Source organism: Argentina silus, assembly GCF_951799395.1.
Source record: "Argentina silus genome assembly, chromosome: 14".
Classification (NCBI taxonomy): Eukaryota; Metazoa; Chordata; class Actinopteri; order Argentiniformes; family Argentinidae; genus Argentina; species Argentina silus.
In genome coordinates, this window is record NC_139668.1 from 12,065,475 (window position 1) to 12,087,136 (window position 21,662).

The following is a 21,662-nucleotide window of genomic DNA, read 5'->3' on the forward strand; positions in this document are numbered from 1 at the left end:
CTAACACACACGTGTGCACACACACACACACACACACACACACACACACACACACACACACACATACACACACACAGGTACACACACACACACACACATCATACATCAGAATTGGACAATGGCCAGTGCTGCAGGGTGGAAAGTGTCAAAAACATCATGACTTCACTTAGCTGTCAGAATAGAACCTTTATACCCCCCTCAGTCAATGGCTATGTTCCAATACATTTCCATACAATGGCTACGTTCCAATGCACCTTGTGGCAAAGGGGTTATGCCACATTTGGCAAAGCACCAGATGTACGGACCTGTTATGACACCCAATATGGTATGAATTGCTTATGAATAATTTATGTACGCTTAGAAACTTCATTAAGCCATTATAAGTTACAAATAATCAAAAGTGGGACACATAGAGACATAAGCTTTTTCCATCTAATGTTGTGTGTATGGCCGGTGTTAGAACGATTGAGAATAATACCGTTCTCCATCCAAAGGTCTTCTCAAAGTGTGGATAATAGGGCAGAACTGCACAGCAATCAGTGATTTCTACCCTACCACCTTCTAACCAAGTGCCTTGCCAAAGTCCAAATGCTTAATTTACAATGTGGTGACATTCTGGTTATATCAATGGGGCTCAGTGGTTAAATAAATAATTAAATAATTAATAAATAAACCAGATTCTCATTTCACAAAACATCCTTTGGCTGGATGCTCAGGAAAGGATAAATCACACACCACTCAGGCTCTAGAAAGAATGTATTCATGTGCTCAAACAAAACGATGCATAGTGATACAAACACATATGCAGTATAAATACAGACGTGTTTCAGTCATGTGACCATCATCAGTCCTCTCTCATTGACTGAAGCGTGTCTGTATTTATATATACTTTTGTATCACTATGCACCTTTTTGTTTGAGCACATTCATTAAATCACTTCTATTTTTGCAATCTGAACTAATGCACCCATGGAAAATGCCCTTTGGCTGGACACAGATGTTTTGCACGTTAAAAGAGGTTGAATGCCCTTCTTTCTTCTCTCCCAGACTGAACGACGGAGCAGGGAAGAGAAAGGGGGAACACAGACATGGCAGGTGACGTTGACCTTGTAAGCAGGCATGTCATAGTGTGACGTGTGGGTGCAAAGGTCGAGGGCACTGACGAACTAGGGTTTAGTGTTGTGACAGGGAATGTCTACAGTGCTGTTGTATGGAGAGATAAAGAAAGAGACCCTCTTAGGAAACAGAATGTAGAGCATAATGTATACTTAAGCTACACAGAGATCGCCACGTGCCAATAAGCAGGGGTCAAAATTGCTAGTGGGTGAAAGGAATAAAGATCGCTATTGAAAAGACATTGAAAAACACTCTGTTACATTGGCCTATTTCATAGTGATTCATTTCTACTCTTTTCTGATGAGTATATCAGGCAAGAGTGAAATACACTCTCTCTCTCTCTCACACACACACACACACACACACACACACACACACACACACACACACACACACACACATACACATAACAGTAACACCTTTTAGGGATCTCCCAATACCCACATTTGATGGAGCTGCAATGAATACAAAATTTCATCATCGGCTGTATTGCATATGGCAAATTGACCACCACATCTTTTCTGACCACATCTGGTCATCGCTCACACTGAGGACAGTTTAACCCGACCACATATTCTGTAATTTTGGAGAGTCTGTCTACTAAATATTTGGTGTGGTGGGAATAACATCATTGACCAAATATTTATTTTACTTTAGTTTGTCAAGTTTTATCTCCTCAAAGATTTGCAGATGTTGTTTTTGAGCATGCATAGATTGCATACTTTTTTATGTAGAGACAGCAGCTTTACTGGACCATCCATAATTCCATAAAACGTGGTGGTTCTGTTGTAACTTTACCACATATCATATATATATATATGTATGTATGTATGTATGTATGTATATGTATATGCATATGTATATGTATGTATGTATGTATGTATGTGTGTGTGTGTATGTATATATATATATATATATATATATATATATATATATATATATATATAATGTATCTGTGTGTGTGTGTGTGTGTGTGTGTGTGTGTGTGTGTGTGTGTGTGTGTGTGTGTATTCCCTCGAGATGGGAGAAATTCCACAAAAACAAACAAAAAATTAAATGCAATATTAAAGTCAGTATTTGTCCCACGAACGCGGAGTTCTTTTTATTTATTTGCCCTCAGCATCGCCTTGTATCCAGCAGAATACTGAGGACGTGCCAGGACCCGCCCTGTAGAATAAGCAGCACCGGAGTCGACAAGTGCGCCTCCCCCATAAACGTCGTTTGACATAGCCTACCCATCGTTACCGGCTTCGCCTCTGGCAGTTTTTAAAAAGGCAAGCTCAAAGTCAAACAGATTATACAGTCTGTTGAGAATCCGCGCGGGGAGGGTCGCCTACCGAGATTAGTTATACAAGGAGAGAAGCGCACAGATTGGTTTCTCCTTCATTTGGCGACAATTGAATAGCTTGCAAAAGACACTGAAATACCCACCAGGAATAGTTTCTGGGTATTTTGAATTGAGACTGTAAATCGTATTTACTTGGACCCTTTTTTACCAGAAAGGCAACTCAAAGACTTTCTCGACCAGTGGAAACTAAGCATTTGGAGCAGGAATACAGAGACTCAAGGGCAAGCACCTGTGGATGCAGACTCTTCAAGTACTTTTGGCATTTGCTCAAAAACCCTGATCATCAATTAAATCAAAGCAGCAGTTGATGACAGTGCGAGTTTTTAATTTGTAATTTCTATTTGAAACAACATGTTGCTGAGTTATTTACTCCTGGCGACGTTTCTTCTAAGTCAGTCTGGTTGTTGGTGTTCATTCGTGCCGTGCGAACCCTGCGACCAAAAGGCGCTTTCAATGTGTCCACCAGTGCCGGTAGGCTGTCAGCTGGTGAAAGAACCGGGCTGCGGATGCTGCCTGACGTGCGCGCTCACTGAGGGCCAGTCGTGTGGTGTCTATACCGGGACGTGCACGCACGGGCTCCGATGCCTGCCTAAGAACGGGGAGGAGAAACCACTGCACGCGCTCCTTCACGGCAGAGGAGTGTGCACGAACGAGAAGATGTACAAACCACTGCATCCAGCAAGGGGTAAATGGCTAAATAAAATAGAACTAGAGATACGTATTTATTTCTTATTTCTGAAAATGTGAATAGGCTACATAAATGCATCCTTATTCCGACTACACAGTTGAATCAAATTGATTAGTCTACTTCCAAATCCACCCCATACAATGAAGTACTTTTTTGATAGATAAGACTAACTAATAAAAGCACTATTATTCGAATGTCCTTACAGTATGTTGCCAATACTCAACAGTCAGTAGGTCTAACTAATGCAGCCACATACTTCCAGGAAGATATCTGTGTTAAGTAAGTACCTACTGTAGGACGAGTCGACACCTGTAATCAGAACGTTCAACTCATGTGCGATCTCTGTCAACATTGCTGTAGAGTGCTGATCAACCTGTCATCTTTGTTTGAAAGCTGTTGTCAGCTGAGAAGAGAAAATCAGGGGTGTTCGAGGTATTTGTTGTGTGAGTGCATTGCACCCAGTGCTCCAGGGCAACAAAAGTCTTGAAACAGCCAGAAGATTACAGGTATTGTTTCAAGAGGCTCCTGAGCTCCTTTTAATGGCATTTCAGGGACTGCCATGACCACTTTGCCAGGCTTTTGTCTGGTAAAACATTAACAAAATTCTGTGAGGTGTTTTTATGCTTCCTGAAAGTTAAACACAGAGAGGGATTCATACTCCCAAACCCACCCCCGAACCCACCTTTTGTCCTTTCCTATATTATTTCACCCTCTCCCCCTACCCCCCCCCCCCCGCTCTCCAAGCTTCCCCTAAATTATCTCCATCCTTCTCTGTGTATGTCCTCTCTTTCTCCCTTTCTCTCTTGCTTCCTTGAGGTAGTGAGTCACTCCCTACCTCACTGCCTCTCTTAAATCCTCCATCTCATCCTCCCTCCCTCTCCTAAGTCCTCCTTATTGCCCTCCCTCTCTGGCTCTCATAAATCCTCCCTCCCTGCCCCCTTCTCCCTCTTTTCTTTTCCTTAGTCCTCACTCCCTCTTTCATCTTCTCCCCTAAGCCCTCCCTCCCCTCCTCTCTCCCTCCCCCTCTCTCATCTCCCTCCCTTAAGTTTTCTCTCCCTCCATCTCTCCATTGTTCCTCCCCTAAATCCTCCCCTTTCCTCTCTCTTTCTCTCCCTTCTTTGTCCCCTTAGTCATCCCTCTCACCTCTCTTTTTCCCCCATCAGCCTGTCCTTTCCTTCCACCCTCCCTTCCTCCCTCCTTCCGTCATCATGTAGAGCTGGTTTAAGCCGTGCAGTGATTCAGCAGAATGTTTGTGTGCGACTGATCCCTTGTCTGTCTCTCAGCCTGCTGGTGGATTTACTTCGGCTCTTCTCATTTCCTGCAGGGCTCACACTCACACCCGACTATACCAGCTAAGACAGGGCTGTGTGTGTGTGTGTGTGTGTGTGTGTGTGTGTGTGTGTGTGTGTGTGTGTGTGTGTGTGTGTGTGTGTGTGTGTGTGTAAAGAGGAGAAGTGGGAGAGAAAAGGAGAGAAAGAGCGTGTATATCAGGACTGAGGTTGCAATATAGAGATGTGAGTGGGAGAAGGATGAGGTAGTGGGAGGAAGGAGGGAGTCTAAGGCTGTGTTCCAATCCATAGGGATAATCCTGATTCCCTACACCCTGCACAGGGTAAATCTGCCCAGGGGACTATGTAGTGCAATGAGTAGAAAGATGTATTTGTTCGGAATGCCCTGTAGCATCATCAAACTGTGACACAAGTGACACAAGTCACAATTTTGTCACCAACACAATAGACATAAACAAAAGATAGAGAAAGGGAGCGACAGAGAGAGAGAGAGAGAGAGAGAGGGAGAGAGAGAGAGAGATCAAGAGTATTTTGGTTACTCAATCTAAGTGGGATTTTGAGAGCATCAAATTCCTCCAGATAAGGAAGTGCATCATCACTCCCACTGAATCCCTCAAAAAATAGAAAGGCTGGAAAGAGAGAGAGAAAGAGAGAGAGAGAGAGAGAGAGAGAGAGAGAGGGAGATGATCAGTCAGCACTGGCAAGATTAGAGGAGTGCAGGATTAGGAAGATTGGAGTTGTATGCGCTAGGCTGGGCTATGCTCTGTGCCTCGGGAAGAAAACAGTGTCAGCAGCAGTGAACCAAAGGAGGGAAATTCTCTTTTCTGAGAACAAGCCCCAGTCCGCGTGTGGAGGTGACGTCATGAGGGGCTCATGGGAGATTTGCTCATCCCTGCTGACCCTGCTTTAGCAGCCTGCTGCTTAGAGAGTGTATCATCCGTGCTCAGAAGGAGAAGGAGGAAGTTGGGGAGGGGCCTATGATTACTATGTGTGACACTTGCACATATCTAGGAATGGTTTACCTCCCCCCAAATCCTAACTTTAACCATCATGGGGAAAAACACAAAACAGACCCAAGATCAGTGGGGCAGGGGCTGTTATTATAATATATGGATATATATTATAGTATAATATGAATAAGAAATAGCTGGAAGGCACTGATCTAGCAAAAGCTAGCTTTAGTAGGCTTAGTGACATGATTTTTTATCATATTTGAGCATGCAATTCTCTGAGGCTTATTCAGTAACCTGGCCAGAATAGAATATGCTTAATAAGAACTTCAATGCAGAGAAATCATCTTGTTTTATCAAAACATCCCTTATGCCGCTCTGCTAATTCTAGTTTGAATCTCTGTTTTGGTAGAAAGGAGCCATTATATGCTTACTTGAACATGGTCACTCTAGTGATTCTTATCTTTATGGGATATATAAGCCTCAGAACCTCTTATCTACACAATAACACACCAAAATCCCCTTGCATAGCTTCACTCGCAAATTTGGTTTGAATGGTCAGACATGAACGTCCTCTCTTGGCTTTGCTCCAAGACTGTCTAAATTCTGGTTGTCATTACACTGTTACAAGCTAGGGACTATGCATCAAGAAAAAGTGGGCCTCCGCCTTTTGTGGAAAAGAAAGATATTTGGAGAGATAGGGGGGAGGGAGAGAGAGAAGAGATAGATAAGCACATATTTTTAAGCATGAATTCATACAAAATCAAAGTATCTCTCTATGTTGGCCTCCCAAGTTTTCTTCTACATTTATGTGTGAGAACTTTTGAACTCTAGTTATCCTCCTAGGCATCAACAAACTGCTGCAAGCCTAGGGGCAGACTGCCATTCGGCTCTTCAATCTGACTGGTAAATATTCAGTCAGAGTGAACTCCTCTGCTGAAGACTGGTTTGGCTGTTGGGCTCCCATCTCTTGAGTTCACACACGTCTTGAGAAATGAAACTACCCTTGTAACTTCCTTGCCTATCTCTCCACTCCAATCTGTTTACTGTCTTACATTTCTATATTGTCTAAATCAAATGGTATATGACTCTAATCTGAAGCGCAATCTTTAGCTCTGTTTGAGAGCATTATGATTTCTGTCAGATGAGGAGGCCATACACCATCGTCATCATCATCATCACAACCTTTGTCAATATAATCCTCATCATCTCTCTCTCTCTCTCTTTGTCTGTCTCAGACAGTGAATCCCCTGAGGAGGCCATGCTAGCGGAGCTTCCAGAGTCTCTGCTTCCCCAGACCAAAGTGCCCCTGTACGGGAGAGACCATATCAGCAGCCGCAAGGCCCAGGCCATGAGACAGGCTAAAGACCGCAAGAGACAGCAGGCCAAGCTCCGCTCAATCAGCGGTCTGGACTACACACCCCTCACCCTGGACAAACTGCAGCCAGAGTTTGTGAGTCACACACATTATTCATGTTATATTCTCATGGATCCCAAGATATTGTCATGGATCCCAGGAATTGTTGATCCTTGTTAAATAGTATCCTTGTTAAATAACTATCCATATGTGTCTGTGTCTGTGTGTGTGTGTGTGTGTGTGTGTGTGTGTGTGTGTGTGTGTGTGTATGTGTAGGGACCTTGTAGGAGAAAGTTGGATGGGATCATCCAGAGGATGAAGGACACCTCTCGGGTCATGGCCCTCTCTCTCTACCTCCCCAACTGTGACAAGAAAGGCTTCTTCAAGCGCAAGCAGGTACACAAACGCTCACACACGCTCACCCCCCCCCCCCCCCCCCCCCCCCACACACACACACACACACATTTTTGATTCTGTTCCATTTAAATCAACATCATCATTTGATTTGATTCCATTGTATTGCCCCCAGTGTAAACCATCGCGTGGCCGGAAACGCGGTATCTGTTGGTGTGTGGACCGCTTTGGCGTGCAGCTCCCTGGCACCGACTACAGTGGGGGTGATATCCAGTGCAAAGACCTGGAGAGCAATAGCAACAACAACGAATGAGAGAGAGGCAATACCGTCATCTCACCTGACCTGAGCCAGGCTCCGCCCCATTTGCACCTTCTGCTGCCAATCAAGCTCACAAATATCAAATCAAGAACGTAAGGTACACATGCGTATGGTGCCGTGTACTGCACTGGTTTCTGACAATGTAGCCACATATATTGAGTTGACCCGTCCCTTCTGTTTAATTCCTATGACAATGTCCTCTGATTAAGAAATATGGATGTGTGATGATATATTGATGACACATTCTATATCTGGAGTCCGGGCTTCAAGCTATATTCGTTTAACTGAGTTGTAAGGAGGCATGTGGCTCAAGATCAGTTCGATGCTCATCTTTTCAATTATCTTATTATTGTGATGTTGATAGGAACTCTTGATAAGGGGTTGGGGAGGAGGGGGGCAAATGATTAAGGGTCTTATTTAAGCGTGACTCAGTTCTCTTTGTCCAAATGTTAGTCCCTTCAGAGCACTTAGCCTCAAGAGAACTTCAGTGACTTAAAGTTATGTACTGTATGATGTTGGGCGTTGTCCTTATATATCTTTTTGAGTGCAATTCTTCTGTCCTGCCATACTGCCACATTGTCCCACAGATTGTACCGAGTGTTTAGGGTTGTACGAAGTCTGCCCTAACTGCCCCTATTGTTTTTTTAGGGCAGCAACATAGAAATAGCTACAGTAGCAACCCTCATATGCCAACTAAGTGATCCTTCAGATATGTGTTTGAGAGTCTGTAGTTTCACAGAGGGGACTGAATCTAGTGTGTGTGTGTGTGTGTGTGTGTGTGTGTGTGTGTGTGTGTGTGTGTGTGTGTGTGCATGTGTTTGGGCATACAGTATGTGTGCCTGCTGAGCTTTCTCCTTTGATATTCTTTGTGGTTTCTCATACAGTATGCCTAGCCTTCAGTGAAGTACAAACCATCCTGTTGTGTCTATTCAGTGCCCCTCAGAGAAAAATAGAACCATAGGTGCATCACCTCAAAAACAGAAGAATGATTGCCATCCACTTTTTTATTTTAAACTCCAGCCAAGAAAGTTCTGGTGCTTTGAATTTTTCCTTCATAGTTCAGACTCAAATTGTATGCAAATCACGAGCGTTGCTTTTCTTGTACTTCTCGTAACTGAGGTTCTCCTAGGTGACCAGACCATAACACACGACTCCTCCCCTGCTGCTCACTGATCTCTCAGCTTCACTCCCTGGAAAGGGATTAGGACAGGTCTTTGAGTTCCTATGTAAATCTCTGTGCCTTCTCTCACACGACTTTGAATTCTGATTTACATACGGATCCCACTGTAGTTCAACGCCGTTTTAGCAGGTGTGGATTTGGATGCTAGACCAAGACTTTCCGAGTGTGAGAAAAAACTGATCTCTGGTATAAAATCGCGCAGTGTTGGAGTCTGAATGTCAATTCAGTCATTGCACAAGGTAAATTGGAACTGAATTGGAAGTTGCCTATTGTTGAACTGACCATACTGTAACTCTGAGATTGTGATAAAGCTTCTAGCTCAATGCTTTTCGCTCATGGCCCATTTTGTGAATATGATGCAGTTGTATAAGGATTTCAGTGAAACAACATTGTCTCATTGGCCCCCATTAACTTAGACACACCTGTTTTCGCTATGTAAGGACAATATTGACAGGGGCTGTGAAGCCTATGCCTCTGCCTACTACATATAGTATAATTTGAAAGGTTTCTCAACCTGCTTTTATGAAAGTCAAAAGAATTAGGAAATCTCAAACATTTCAAACTTGTTCAAATGAAAAGCATAGGAAATAATCTATGTGAATATCACAGTGTAATATTTATTCAGTGTGTAATTTATGTACTCTGTAACCTTGTTTTTTATGTAATGACAAAGCATTTATTTAAATAAAGTTATGTATTCAATTATGTAAAGATATGTTATGTGTTTCACCTGTATAGTATGCCATAATGCATGTTCTCTATACACCTGCTGGCCCAAAATTTGCCCATTGCCATATGCATCCATTTAAACAAATGAGAAATGATTTCCTTACATACAAAGCAATGTCTGGCCACTGTTCACCAACCCTCAACCAACCTTAAATCACATGCAAACATACAATATACAATCTGTTTTACATTTTGTTGCTTTTGGAGTTGATGTAAGAAGCATAGAGAACCAGGACATACAATATGATGGCTGATCAAAATGCACAAATACCATAGTAGACATTTATGGCAGACTGAAAAAAGAAAATATGCACAAATGAACACACAAGCAACTTAAGATGAAGAAATCATCCATTTAATCATGTACTGCATCTTATAACAATGTTTACCTTTTCTCAAAAGACATTCTAAAGTCCTATTCTTGTTCTTAATAACAATGAACTTAAATGTTTATTTGTGTTTCTAACCAGAATAAATGATCTATAACTGGTTATCCTACAGTGTATTTAAGACATATGGGTATTCCAAAGGCTATGTAGTACAGTACCATCTGAAGGCATACAGCATGACATGATTATAAAAACAGTAGGATAGGTAAAGTACACCATCAAACATCGCGATGTATTTACTCCCCTAAAATGCAAGACAGTGAAAGCATGGCACTCTGCCTTTTTGTTTTGTTTTTTTGCTTAACATAATCTCCTTTCATACTTGTAAATCAGGTTTTTGGTTTGAACACAGAAGTAAACCTATAACAAAAACCCAACAAACCCTAACAAAAACTATCTGTTGAGGTTTATTGTCTGTTTAATCCTGTTGGTTTGGCTTTCAAGCCAACACAAAGTGGTGGTTAAACCTTATGATACTGCTGAGAATGGGCAGTCTTAACACCAAATAAAACTATACACACACACAAACACACGCACATACATAAGTAGCTTACTTAAGTGTTTAGAATACCGTTTCCTCTGACTCTTTAAAGATTTGGGCCGATTGAGGGTGAATCAGGGCCGTACTATATTTGGGGTGAGGCGGGGGGTTCCATTTCTGGTCCTCCGAGGTACTGGCTGCAGTTTGGGTCACCCCTCACGGTGGGGGCTGATGGAATAAGACGACCAGTGTGGGGGTTGACACACCAGCACTCACCCCTCTGACCGTGCAGAGACATCTTACACTGAATGAAAAAATATGTATTTGTTAGTGTGTGTGTGTGTGTGTGTGTGTGTGTGTGTGTGTGTGTGTGTGTGTGTGTGTGTGTTACTAAATGTGTTTGATAAAACACAGGACACCAGTAACTACATCAATATTACACATGTAATTACTGCACAACTGAATTTAAATGTGATTCAATGCAACACAATGTCACTTTGAGCTCTGACCTGTTTGAGGTTATACTGCCCCCTCTTGTCACAGTTGGGGATGTGCAGGGCGTACAGATCCTCCAGTGGGCCTCGGTTGTCTCTGAAGGGCATCTTGGATATCCGCTCCAGCACCTGGTCCAGCTCCTGCTGACACTGACTCTGCACAGACACAACAGTGTTATCAGGACTTGTGTTCAGATGCTTTTAGAGCAGAGGTTCCACCTTAGCATGTTTTAGATTTGACCCAAACATCAACAAACATGTTCTTGCAAAGAACAAACCATGCAGCAAAAAAGGTAAAACCGTCTTTGTACTGTATCTCTCCACCAGGTCACTACTGCGCAAGACTATTTCAGTGTTTCACCTATTCAAGGGCCCGCCTTTTTCCAGTCAGTGCAGCGCTGGGTTGTCAGAGCAGTTTTCAACCCATTTGACGATGACAAAGAATGAAAAGGCAATTACTTGCCAATGTTTCTAGCCTATTTTTGATACTGTAAAGATGTCAGTCACTCACATTCTGTATGGTTTGACCCAAACATCAACAAATGCAATTTTACATAGGCATAATTACACAGAGATATTCGTCTGTGCATGCTACTGTACTGTACATTCACATAGGACAGCGTATTGTAGGTAAAATCCTGATTCCTTTCTAGTCTTTAGGGTAACAATCACTCCCCAAATGAACAAAAGTAGAGCATTAAACTCAAAATAATGAAAGAAGATTTGTCCATCTGGGAATCTGCATAAAAAAATAGATCGATTCATAGATCGATTTAAAAATGACCAGTGTGTAATGAATTCAAATGGTTTAAAGCTATACAAATGAACATCCAAGACACTGATATATATGCCATTTAGCTGACGCTTTTATCCAAAGTGTGAGTGCATACATTTTTCAGTATATATGGTCCCAGCGGGAACTCATGTGGAATAGAGTTACCAGCCTTTAATTAATGGCTAAATTAATGAATGTACAATTCTGCCCACAATGCATAGCTGCAAGGTTATCCTTGGCCAGGGTGCCCGACATGGCTTTACATTTTTTCTCTCTATAGCAGAGCATACATCATACTGTCTTACACATAAGGTTAATCCATCATCCCTTCACCTTACCTAACATCTTAGCTTGGGGGCAGACTGTCAACTTTGCTTATCTGAAGTGAAACACAAAAAAAAACGTTGGGTGTTCGGGCTACTTGCATCTAGCCAGGCACGCTAATTTGCCATTATCGGTGTAGCTGGTAATGGTTTCATCAATAGCTCATCCTGATTTAAAATAAGACAGATTAGCCATTACAGTTTGTTAGAGCCAAGCTCTCCTAATCTCTCCTAATGGGTTTTGATGTGGTGCCAATTTTATATGCAGGGCAAATGGTTCTATTTTAAAACTTGGCATCTATGAAATGTCAACATAATTATCTACTCGGAAAATCTCAAGGGGGCCATTCAACTATGGGGCATGTCCAGTGCAACAGTGTACTACCATCAAACAATACTAGGGTTTCAGAGGGGCATTTAACTGTCATGATGTGCATTGATTGCAGTACAGCATTTATGTTTCTCACTCACTTAGTAGTCTCTGAACTGGGGCAAATGTTGTCCAATCAAACAGAAGTCTAATTGAAATGCTTGTTTTTATTTTCCACTTTAAAATGCTGTTTGTGTCTGTGCCTAGTGAACCCTACCGACATTCTCTATTTACAAAAACAGTGAAAACAGGCTGCCCCCCTCTGTACCAGAGGGGGGCAGCACTTCTCTGAAATCTGTTCTCTCACTGGCTTCCTCCTCTCTTGAAGCTATTGAATTGCTTCCCAAACTTTGCTGTAATTGGAATCAAGTACTACATACTAAATACTTGCATACTGTATGTACTTTGAAGTCCCAGATAATCATTTTTAAGTGAAAGTATGACATCCTAGTATTTAAAGCATACTAGGCAGCCATTCATACTCATTATGCCAACTAAGTTGTATGGAAGTACAATATGTGATTTCAAGTGCAAGTTTGAGATTGATGCCTCAGATGCCTTTTGGGTAACCACAGCCCCATTCCTGCTCAGTGGAATTGGGAGTGTTGGTGTCACAAAGATTGATTGACGATTGATTGATTGATTGATTGGTTGACGCTGGGAGTGTCAGTGCTGGGAGTGTGTGCTGCAGACACACACTTGCAGCTATCAATGACCAGTGTTGCCCACCAATTCACCTGCTTGACACGGGGGGTTTTGGTCTCCTCCACCTTGTTGATCTTCATCTTGGTTTTCATCTCCTGGCGGTGCTGGCGGACAGCACTCTCCTTTTGCCCCAGCCAGGGGCTCTCCTTGGTGGCCTTCCTGACAGCCGGGATCTCCGTGAGACCCTGGTCCAGAGGGTCCACCATCTCACCTGTGGGACAGTCAAACCACCCCAAATTAGTGCACTGTCCGCACTGCGTAAATAAATACATTATGTCAAATAGACATGCATTGATGACAAATGCTGTTATTACATTTATTTCACTTTTTTCCCCACAACAGTTATCTGTGGGAAAGTAGAGAGGGAAACAAAGAAGAGGGAGGATAGGGCAGACTGGCTGGTGAACCCGGGACCTTTGGTGTATGGTAATGGCCAAGGGCGGGTTACCACTAAGCCATGACACCAACATACTCATGTTCAAAAGTAGTGTCCAGGGGAGGGGTATAGTGGCAGTATTTGCCAGAGACTGATTATTGAAGTTAATTTTTATTTCATTCACATGGCAGAGGTTATTTGACCTCTGAATAGCATGATGAATAAATAGATTAAAAAGTTAAAACAACAAAAAAAAACAATATAGTACAATGTACATGGATTAGGACTTGGCATTCAAGAGTTGTCATGTGGGGCATAGCAGATCCTTTGTGACGTTCAGTTCTTGTTCTTACAGGCCTACGTTTGTTTGAGTGGTTACACTCTAAAGTTGACTCTCAGGTCTGATTAAGTGGGATATTCTGAGAAAACATGTGGCAAAGTCAGAAGCAGCCTCTACCGCTACCACAAACTGACACCTCAGTGACACGCACTGACCTCATCAATGACCTCACGGCATATTATGAAAGGGTAACTTTCTCCCTAGCTGACGTCCGTGACTACCAGCTTCCTTGATCCCTTGATCCCATTGGCGCTTGTCTGTGTTTGTCCACGTTGCATAGGGACTCAGGAGGAAGAAGCATAATCTGCAGTTTGACCAGATAAACCCGGTTAAACATCAACTTTCTGAAAACCTTCTCTCCAAACAGATGGAGCAAACAATGCGGGAGGCTTGTGAGTCCAACTAGTCATGTTATTTCTAACAGAGGATGCAGAGGGCCCTTGTATTGCTCTCCCAGGGCTCACTTTCTCCATACCGAAGTGAAAAAGAAGAATAACAGAGACAGTAGGGGAGGAGGAATTGTTGGCCGGCACAAGGTTATTTCACAGTTACGTAAGAATGGAGCTTCGGTTAGAGGGTAGGCAAGGAGATCTATTGGCACAAGGATCTATTGGCACATTTCAGGCACATATCATCCCAAGAGGGTTATGTCTTTGATTACAAACTCTTAGCTGTAAGGCTGTGGAGTCCTACAACAGAGTAGGGGAAATAACAAGGTGGGATGGTCATTCAATGACATGTATTGTACACTAGGAAAGGGGCGAGAGGGATTAATTTGACATTTGACATAGAATCTGATGACAAAAGGCTTAAAGAAGAATGGGAGAGAGGAAATTCCAAAGGAAGCAAAAATAAGGTGCTGGCGCCGTTTGCCATCAGATAGTGATGTTTAGCTTCAGCTCCCCTCATGACGCTCACTGCACTCTGGTTTTGCCTTTGAAGACAGAGGTTTTTGAACAAAGAGAGCAGAAGTCAACTGAAATCAGGTGTGTGTGGAACACACACATCAACACAGACACACAAAGACATGTACTCACACAAACACACACAGAGACACACATACACACTAGCGGCAGGGGAGTCTTTTGTTTTCTTGTATTACATAATCTCCACCATCTTCAAGTGTAATACTCATTCCTGCTCCATGGCAGAAACTTGAGACGGTCTGAGTCTATGAACGCGCGCACACCCACACACCCACACACCCACACACACAAACACGCACGCACACATAAAAACACACGCATGCACGCACACACACACAGGGTCAGGACCTCACTCTGAGAAGGTACCGTGCCTGCAGCACACTCTGTTCCACAGAGGTGGGCTAGGGCTTTTGCAATGTCGACAGAGCAGCCGCCCATTGTCCGGTCCACTGCTTGAGTTAAGACACAGACAAAGGGACGAGTGGCTTCCTTGCTTTAAATAGCTGATGCTTGTAAAATTCCCAGAATAGCACATAGGGGAGAAGTGTCATGTCTGACAGTCTAGACATTAGTCAACTGAGCATATGGCTGAGTTCACTAAGGGGCGGAGAAGAGAAAGGTAAAACAACCAACACAGGTTCACAGTTCAATTTGTTGTTGCTCACGCACAATTACTTAATTATCTTGCAAATACGGTCTGCTTTACATTGAGATGACTTACAATCTCAAAGCATCTGACACTTTCAGATCTACAGTGCCTATGGGATAGGGACTAGGGTTCAATTTGGATTTCATCATAGCAGTCATCATACTCTCACTCTCAAAGAAGGCTCATTTTTCAAAAGGTCTCTCACACTGATATTGGGAACTGCTTTAAATAACCATGCACTTCCATCAAAGAACACACCTCTGTTCATGTCATCACTGCAGTCATGCAGAAGCAGTTTACCGGTTCATGTCACTGCTCAGTGCTTCATCTCCTCCCTTTAGCACTCGGTGCCAAAACTGCTAGTTTTAAGCAAATGGCGAAAAAACTATATTTGGTGTCTATATGCGCCATTCATAGGAGTTCAAACTGAGGAGGGACTAAGGGATCTCTTTCTCAAGTTATATTATGTCTCAATGATTACAAATTACATACTACGTGCTGATCTAGATTAAGGAAGCCATAATGGCACTTCATTTGCAGCATTGACTATAAAGTATAAGTACAGTTGAAACACACTCTGGGTGTGCACATTGGACGTGGATGGGGTGAGTAACCCCCTGACGATGTTCTGTAATGCAAAGCACTCTGGATGCCACAGTGAAAATGTGCTCTACATAACTGTGGTCCATTATCCTTTACAAGGCCTTTTGGGACTCCTTTTCCTAGAAACACAGACTCAGCAGAGTGCGAAGTGTGTTTACCTCCCAGGCTATCTGGCCTGAGAAAGTCTCTAAGTGTGCCGGGCAGGTCCTGACACGTTTACACTGACTGCACCCAGGCATCCACCATCCACTACTGCAGTCTGCAGCCTAGGTCTCGATACGACAGGGGAAGATACAGAGGCAAGCCAGAGCCTACCGAACACCAAACACATAAGGGAGAGGGAGAGAGAGAGAGAAAGTGCAAGGCAGAGAGATAGAGAGATAGATAGAGAGATAGATAGATAGAGAGATAGATAGATAGATAGATAGATAGAGAGATAGAGAGATAGATAGATAGATAGATACATAGATAGATAGATAGATAGATAGATAGATAGATACATAGATAGATAGATAGATAGATAGATAGATAGATAGATAGATACATATATACATAGATACACTCACCGAGCGCTTTCTTAGGAACACCTGTACACCTTCTCATGGTGGAGGTGGTGTAATGGTGTGGGGAGTGTTTTCTTGGCACACTTTGGGCCTGTTAATACCAATCAATCATCGCTTGAATGCCACAGCCTATTTGAATATTGTTGCGGACCATGTGCATCGCTTCGTCGCCACAATTTACCCATCTGCTAATGGCTACTTCCAGCATGATAATGCACCATGTCACAAAGCAAAAGTTATCTCAAACTGGTTTCATGAACATGACAATGAATTTAGTGTTCTTCAGTGGCCTTCCCAGTCACCGGATCTGAATCCAATAGAACACCTTTGGAATGTGGAGATTCACAGCTTGAAAGTGCACCTGAAAAATCTGCAGGAATTGCGTGATGCAATCATGTCATCATGGACCAGAATCTCAAAGGAATGTTTCCAACATCTTGTGGAATCAATGCCACGAAGAATTGAGGCTGTTTTGAGAGCAAAGGGAGGCCCTACCCAGTATTAGTAGTATAGTGTTCCTCATAAAGTGCTCGGTGAGTGTATACAGATAATAGATAAAGACAGACAGATAGACAGACAGACAGACAGACAGAAGACCCCTCTGGTACCTCTGACCTATACTCACATCTCCTTCAACTTTGTTATCCCCATGCAGTCCCAAAATGCAGTCCTGTTTCGACAAAGTCTCCTTGCATGTACTCTCCAGCCCAACTCTCTCAGCTCAATACCATTGTGTTTGTGTGGAACAGGCCTGGGTCAAATAAATAATGTCAGACACTTGCAAGTAGTTGAAGTGCACTTGATTTAGCTTGGTGCTTGCATTGTTCCAGGCAAATTAAATGAAGTTGTTGCACGATGTTATTCCATATTATCAAAGTCACAGAACCAATGTAACAGGTCAATTTGGACCCTTGCCACCCTTACTCTGCCGTTTATGAACAACACACAAAACCCCCTACACTTTATTCCCTCTGTTTAGAATCATCAAACCAGGTCCCAAAGCCAGCCATATCCCCTGCACAGCCCTCTCACACAGCTCTTCCAACCTCACTCAGCTCAATAACATTTCAGACATTGTTTGTGTTATCGCCAAGTACCCTAGCCCAGGGTGAGAGAGAGGGAGGGATGGAGGCAGCTAGAGAGAGAGAGAGAGAGAGAAAGTTTATTCTGGAACGCGACAGAGGCACGCGGAGATTCTTGGGTGAGGTGGTAGCCCTGGGGGGAGATGTCAGAGATGCCCATGTTTCAAAGGAGCTGGGGGGATTAGTTGGGGCTATTTCAGTCCTGCGGGCACAGTCTGGGCACCCCCACAGGTACAGATGAGTGCCCCTCATTAGGGAGCTATGTTATTTCAGCACCCAGGTGGCCAGATGGGGAAGGTCTTTTTTTCCAAGGCTTCAGTTTTTTTTTCAAGTCACCCATTGTATATTTCTAATGATGTGTGGTAGATGTTATGTCATATAATCTGTTTTCACCCGTTTGAGGTCAATGAATGAAAGTTAGCTTTACCACTAACTTTACAACTAATGTACCAACTGTAACTAATTGTGTTTTATGATGTTGCAATTTTTTCATGATGTATAATTGTAAATAATGTGTATGCAGGGCTCCCTTGTAAAAGAGACCTTGGTCTCAATGTGACTCCATGCTTAAAAAAAAAAAAAAAAAGAAATGATATGAAATCTGAAATGTTGGTTAATGTGCACTGTCCCTATCAACTAAATTGCATAAATAATAATTAAAACATCAAACATCTCTGTCCTCTTGGCTCTCATAGAGGAAGCCTCTTCTATCTTGTTGCTTTATCACATGCATTTTAAGTTTCTATCTATCTGTGGTTGGTTAGGGACAACCTCCACCTACTTACTTCCTTAACACGTAATGTATTATCAACTTTTTGTAAGGGTTAAATTACTGTTAGTGCAGATGCAGAGAAACCGTCCCACAATCAGTTCTTCTTGGGAAAGGTACACAATAGGAATTTGAAATAAGGCACCAACTTATTCGTGAGACCCTGATGTTATTTTCGGACAGAAAATATATTTCTCCCACAATGCGCCTTCATCTTGGAACACACTCCAAAAGACTCTAAAGTTGGAGGAGTTAGTGTCTTAGCCTGCATCTAAGACTCTGATCAAGAACAATGTTTTTGATACTGGAGCTGCAGTTGTTTTTAATATCCATCTAGTCTCAGCAAAAATCGGACTCTCCTGGGTTCCGAGATGAATCTTGTTTGTAACACTTTGTCTCTGTGTGTGTCTTTGCAATGTATTTTATGTACCTGCTGTTATTTTACTACCTTGTTGCCTTTTGCCAGGTCGCCCTCGCAAAAGAGGTTTCCAACTTCAAGGGTCTTAACCTGGTTAAAAAAAGGTTAAATAAAAATTACATTAAAAAGTATGTATGGATACTGCGATTTGCATGTACCTAACATCTCCCAACTTAACTACTCATATGCAAACTTTAGATACTATAATTCCCTGGCTTCACCAAATTTGCTATTCAGGAATTGCAGGTACTCATGTTTAAGATTAACATGTGATATCTGCACAAGCTCCAACGCACACGCAATGACCCCCAATGGGATAGTTTACAGTGACAAAGGGGTCAAAGCCTAAAGTCCATTTGGCCAATCAATGCTGCATTCCTTTACTTCTCTCTTTTCCTCAATAAGTGTAACCACATATTTCAATGTGTCTATTCCATCTCCTCGACTAAAGAGGAATACATGGGATTTCAGTGCACCATGTATTTAGTTCAGCACATAATGCAATAACAATGTCATAGAGGAATATCATAAAGTTAGTAAGAGAGGAGGCTTGTTTCCCTTAGTTTCAGAGCGTCTACAACAAGTAAACAAACGGACAGAGTTTATGTTGTTTCAAGATTGTTGTTGAAGACTGTGTTTGATGAAAGTAAATGCAATGCATTGTAGTTGTGATTTGGACTGAAATTTGGAATGGTTATTATTTTTTTCCTTTCAAAAAAGCATCGCACAGCTCACTACTTCATAAATCAGTGTTATATAATACTAATACATGTTGTAAATACTATGTTCTGAGCAGACGTTAGTTAATTGGAATGCTTCATGTATAAATCGTGGAAACAGTAGAACAGAATAGGCTGTATGGGTAAATTGTGTAAGCGTTTATCATCCTCAAATAGCAGTCTATTTAGGCCTAGATGTTCCTCTGTATTAGAAAGAAATAAAGGCCTATAGACTGACCGCTAAGTTGTTCCCTGTGCTCCAGGCTCGCAGTGGGTTCAGTGTCCACTTTGTGTCCGCACAGACCAAGCCCCTGGACCAGCTGCTCCAGAGGTAGCTCGGAGTCCGGCTTAGGATAGCACCGCAGACCGCTGGAGCATCTCGGAGTGTACACGCCGCACAACTCGCCCTCTTGCCGGGCGCACACGGGGCAGCAACCGCAACCCGGTTCGCGCACTATCTCCGCACAGGTCTCGGTGAGCTTAGGGCATGCTGCCTGACGCTCGGCGGTGCAACTCGGGCAACGGAACACCATCTCCGCCAGAGAGGCACCAGCGAAAGCCACTGACAAGAGCAGCAAGATGCAGCCCGGATACGATATCATTCTCGGCATGGAACTTCTGGTCATTTCGTGGGCGATGGAAGGCAACTCCAGGTAAAAGGAAAGAAGTGTGCATGCGAACAGGTGAAGCCAGCGGAGAGTGTTCTGCAGGGTCCTATCAACGGTCAGATTTCACTGGCAGCTAGTCAGACAGAGGTGCATGTGTGGCACTGAAGACCAGTGGTTCCCAGACTATTTTGTGCTGTAATGACCCAGTGAGGTTAAATCTCAAATTCCCATGGGCAATTGAGTAGAAGTCCGAACACTTAAAGGGACAATCTGTAATCTGGGAATGGGAATATGGTCCCTTTAATTAATGATATATGCATCGTTTATTGAAGAATAAGTCATGAATGCCTCATGAGCTTAGCACAACTGTCTTGCCTATAACGCAAAATATATACTACACATTTTTTTATAAACACAAGAACATAAACACACAAGCTACACAATCTAGACTACAGTTTTGCTGAAAAACAAACCTCAAATTGTGGCTTTAAATTGAGATCTATTCTACCTCACCAGTTTTTCGGTGAATGATGATAGCCATGTTGGGTGACAGTATTTGCTCATTCACTGTTCAATACTGTTCATGTTCGCAAGCTTGCATCTGTTCTAATCATCTCTGAAAGTCATGCAGATATTCTAATTAGTTCAGTCCAACTTTAGACAAAGATCTGGACTTGAATCCAACAACAGTATTGCTGTGACCCACCAAAAAACATGAATACTATTTTGTGGGACATCCAGTCTCTTGCTCCAACCACCATGTTGGAGACACTGCTGTAGGCTATTGCTCGTAAACCATAGCAACCAGAAATGACTGTCAGTCACAGGTAAGACAGGATACATATACTGGGTATCTGCTACCTAATCAGCTTTGTGTTTGCTACAGTATGCCTCATACTGTAGCAATATTCCTGCACGAATATTTACTTCAAGGATCAAGGATAACACAATGATGTCATGAAATTATTTCCATTGTGGTCCTCTTAAAGCAAGAATGGCAATAGAATGAAAGGCAATGACTTTTGGCAATGGCAATGATGTTTAAGCTACAAGGTTCACATATATACTGAATTCATTGCAAGAACATGTGTACCATACTGTAGTAGTACCATACATACTGTATAGGAAAGAGTCAACATTGTGACAACCAGACTTCAGTTGCTGTTATTACAGATATACAAATGAATTACAGTACATGGTGCAAAGCAAATACAATCAAATGAATACATACAGATATGGATGCTATGATGTAGTGTGTGTGCCTCCAAATGTACTGTTATCCTTTCAATACACGCTCATTTAATTAGTAAATCATGCACTATTCATTGGCTAGAATAGAGGGCAATGGGGAAACATAATGTTACACGACAGTATCATGAAGCTCTAAGGGGAAACTGAGGTAGTGTACAGTAGCGACTGTGAGAGGCAACATTACATACTAGCATGTTTGTTTTTATCAGCAATCCCCCCCCCACACACACACCCCCCCACCAAGAATAAATAAATAAACAAACAAGAATATTATGTGCAGAGCATTCCTTTCATGAAATGCCCCCACCATTCCTGACATGTCCATTGACACCCAATGAAAAGCCAGCGGCTGCAGCCAGATCTGGTCAGGGGGTAGGTGGGGGGTGCTGTGTATGTTGCCTATTGATCAGGCAGGCCAGGCGTTGAGGTGTCGTGCTTACCTACCAAACAAGCTCCCATTAACCCTGGCCAGTGCAGCGGTTGCCCCGGAGA

The 21,662-nt window shown here is 42.7% G+C and overlaps 2 protein-coding genes across 2 annotated transcripts; one reads left to right on the top strand and one right to left on the bottom strand.

Moving 5' to 3' along the window:
* The first annotated feature begins 2,402 nt into the window (after positions 1-2,402).
* igfbp5a (insulin-like growth factor binding protein 5a) lies at positions 2,403-9,311 on the top strand. Its single transcript, XM_083684693.1, has 4 exons — positions 2,403-3,148; positions 6,629-6,843; positions 7,024-7,143; positions 7,277-9,311. Exons 1-4 carry the CDS (start codon positions 2,815-2,817, stop codon positions 7,412-7,414), a joined length of 807 nt encoding a protein of 268 aa, XP_083540819.1. The 5' UTR covers positions 2,403-2,814; the 3' UTR covers positions 7,415-9,311.
* On the bottom strand, positions 8,862-20,034 carry igfbp2a (insulin-like growth factor binding protein 2a). Its single transcript, XM_083684692.1, has 4 exons — positions 19,550-20,034; positions 12,899-13,077; positions 10,709-10,849; positions 8,862-10,503 (listed from the first exon to the last, which is right to left on the bottom strand). The coding sequence occupies exons 1-4, from the start codon at positions 19,935-19,937 to the stop codon at positions 10,345-10,347; spliced, it is 867 nt and encodes a 288-aa protein (XP_083540818.1). The 5' UTR covers positions 19,938-20,034; the 3' UTR covers positions 8,862-10,344.
* Between the last annotated feature and the right edge of the window lie 1,628 nt (positions 20,035-21,662).

Coding starts and splice junctions, on each gene's coding strand:
- igfbp5a (XM_083684693.1), top strand. CDS start 2,815: ATGTTGCTGAGTTATTTACTCCTGGCGACGTTTCTTCTAAGTCAGTCT. Junction 3,149..6,628: donor ACCACTGCATCCAGCAAGGG/GTAAATGGCTAA, acceptor TGTCTGTCTCAG/ACAGTGAATCCCCTGAGGAG. Junction 6,844..7,023: donor ACAAACTGCAGCCAGAGTTT/GTGAGTCACACA, acceptor GTGTATGTGTAG/GGACCTTGTAGGAGAAAGTT.
- igfbp2a (XM_083684692.1), bottom strand. CDS start 19,937: ATGACCAGAAGTTCCATGCCGAGAATGATATCGTATCCGGGCTGCATC. Junction 10,850..12,898: donor AAACCCCCCGTGTCAAGCAG/GTGAATTGGTGG, acceptor GTGTCTGTGCAG/AGTCAGTGTCAGCAGGAGCT. Junction 10,504..10,708: donor GGCAGTATAACCTCAAACAG/GTCAGAGCTCAA, acceptor TTTTTCATTCAG/TGTAAGATGTCTCTGCACGG.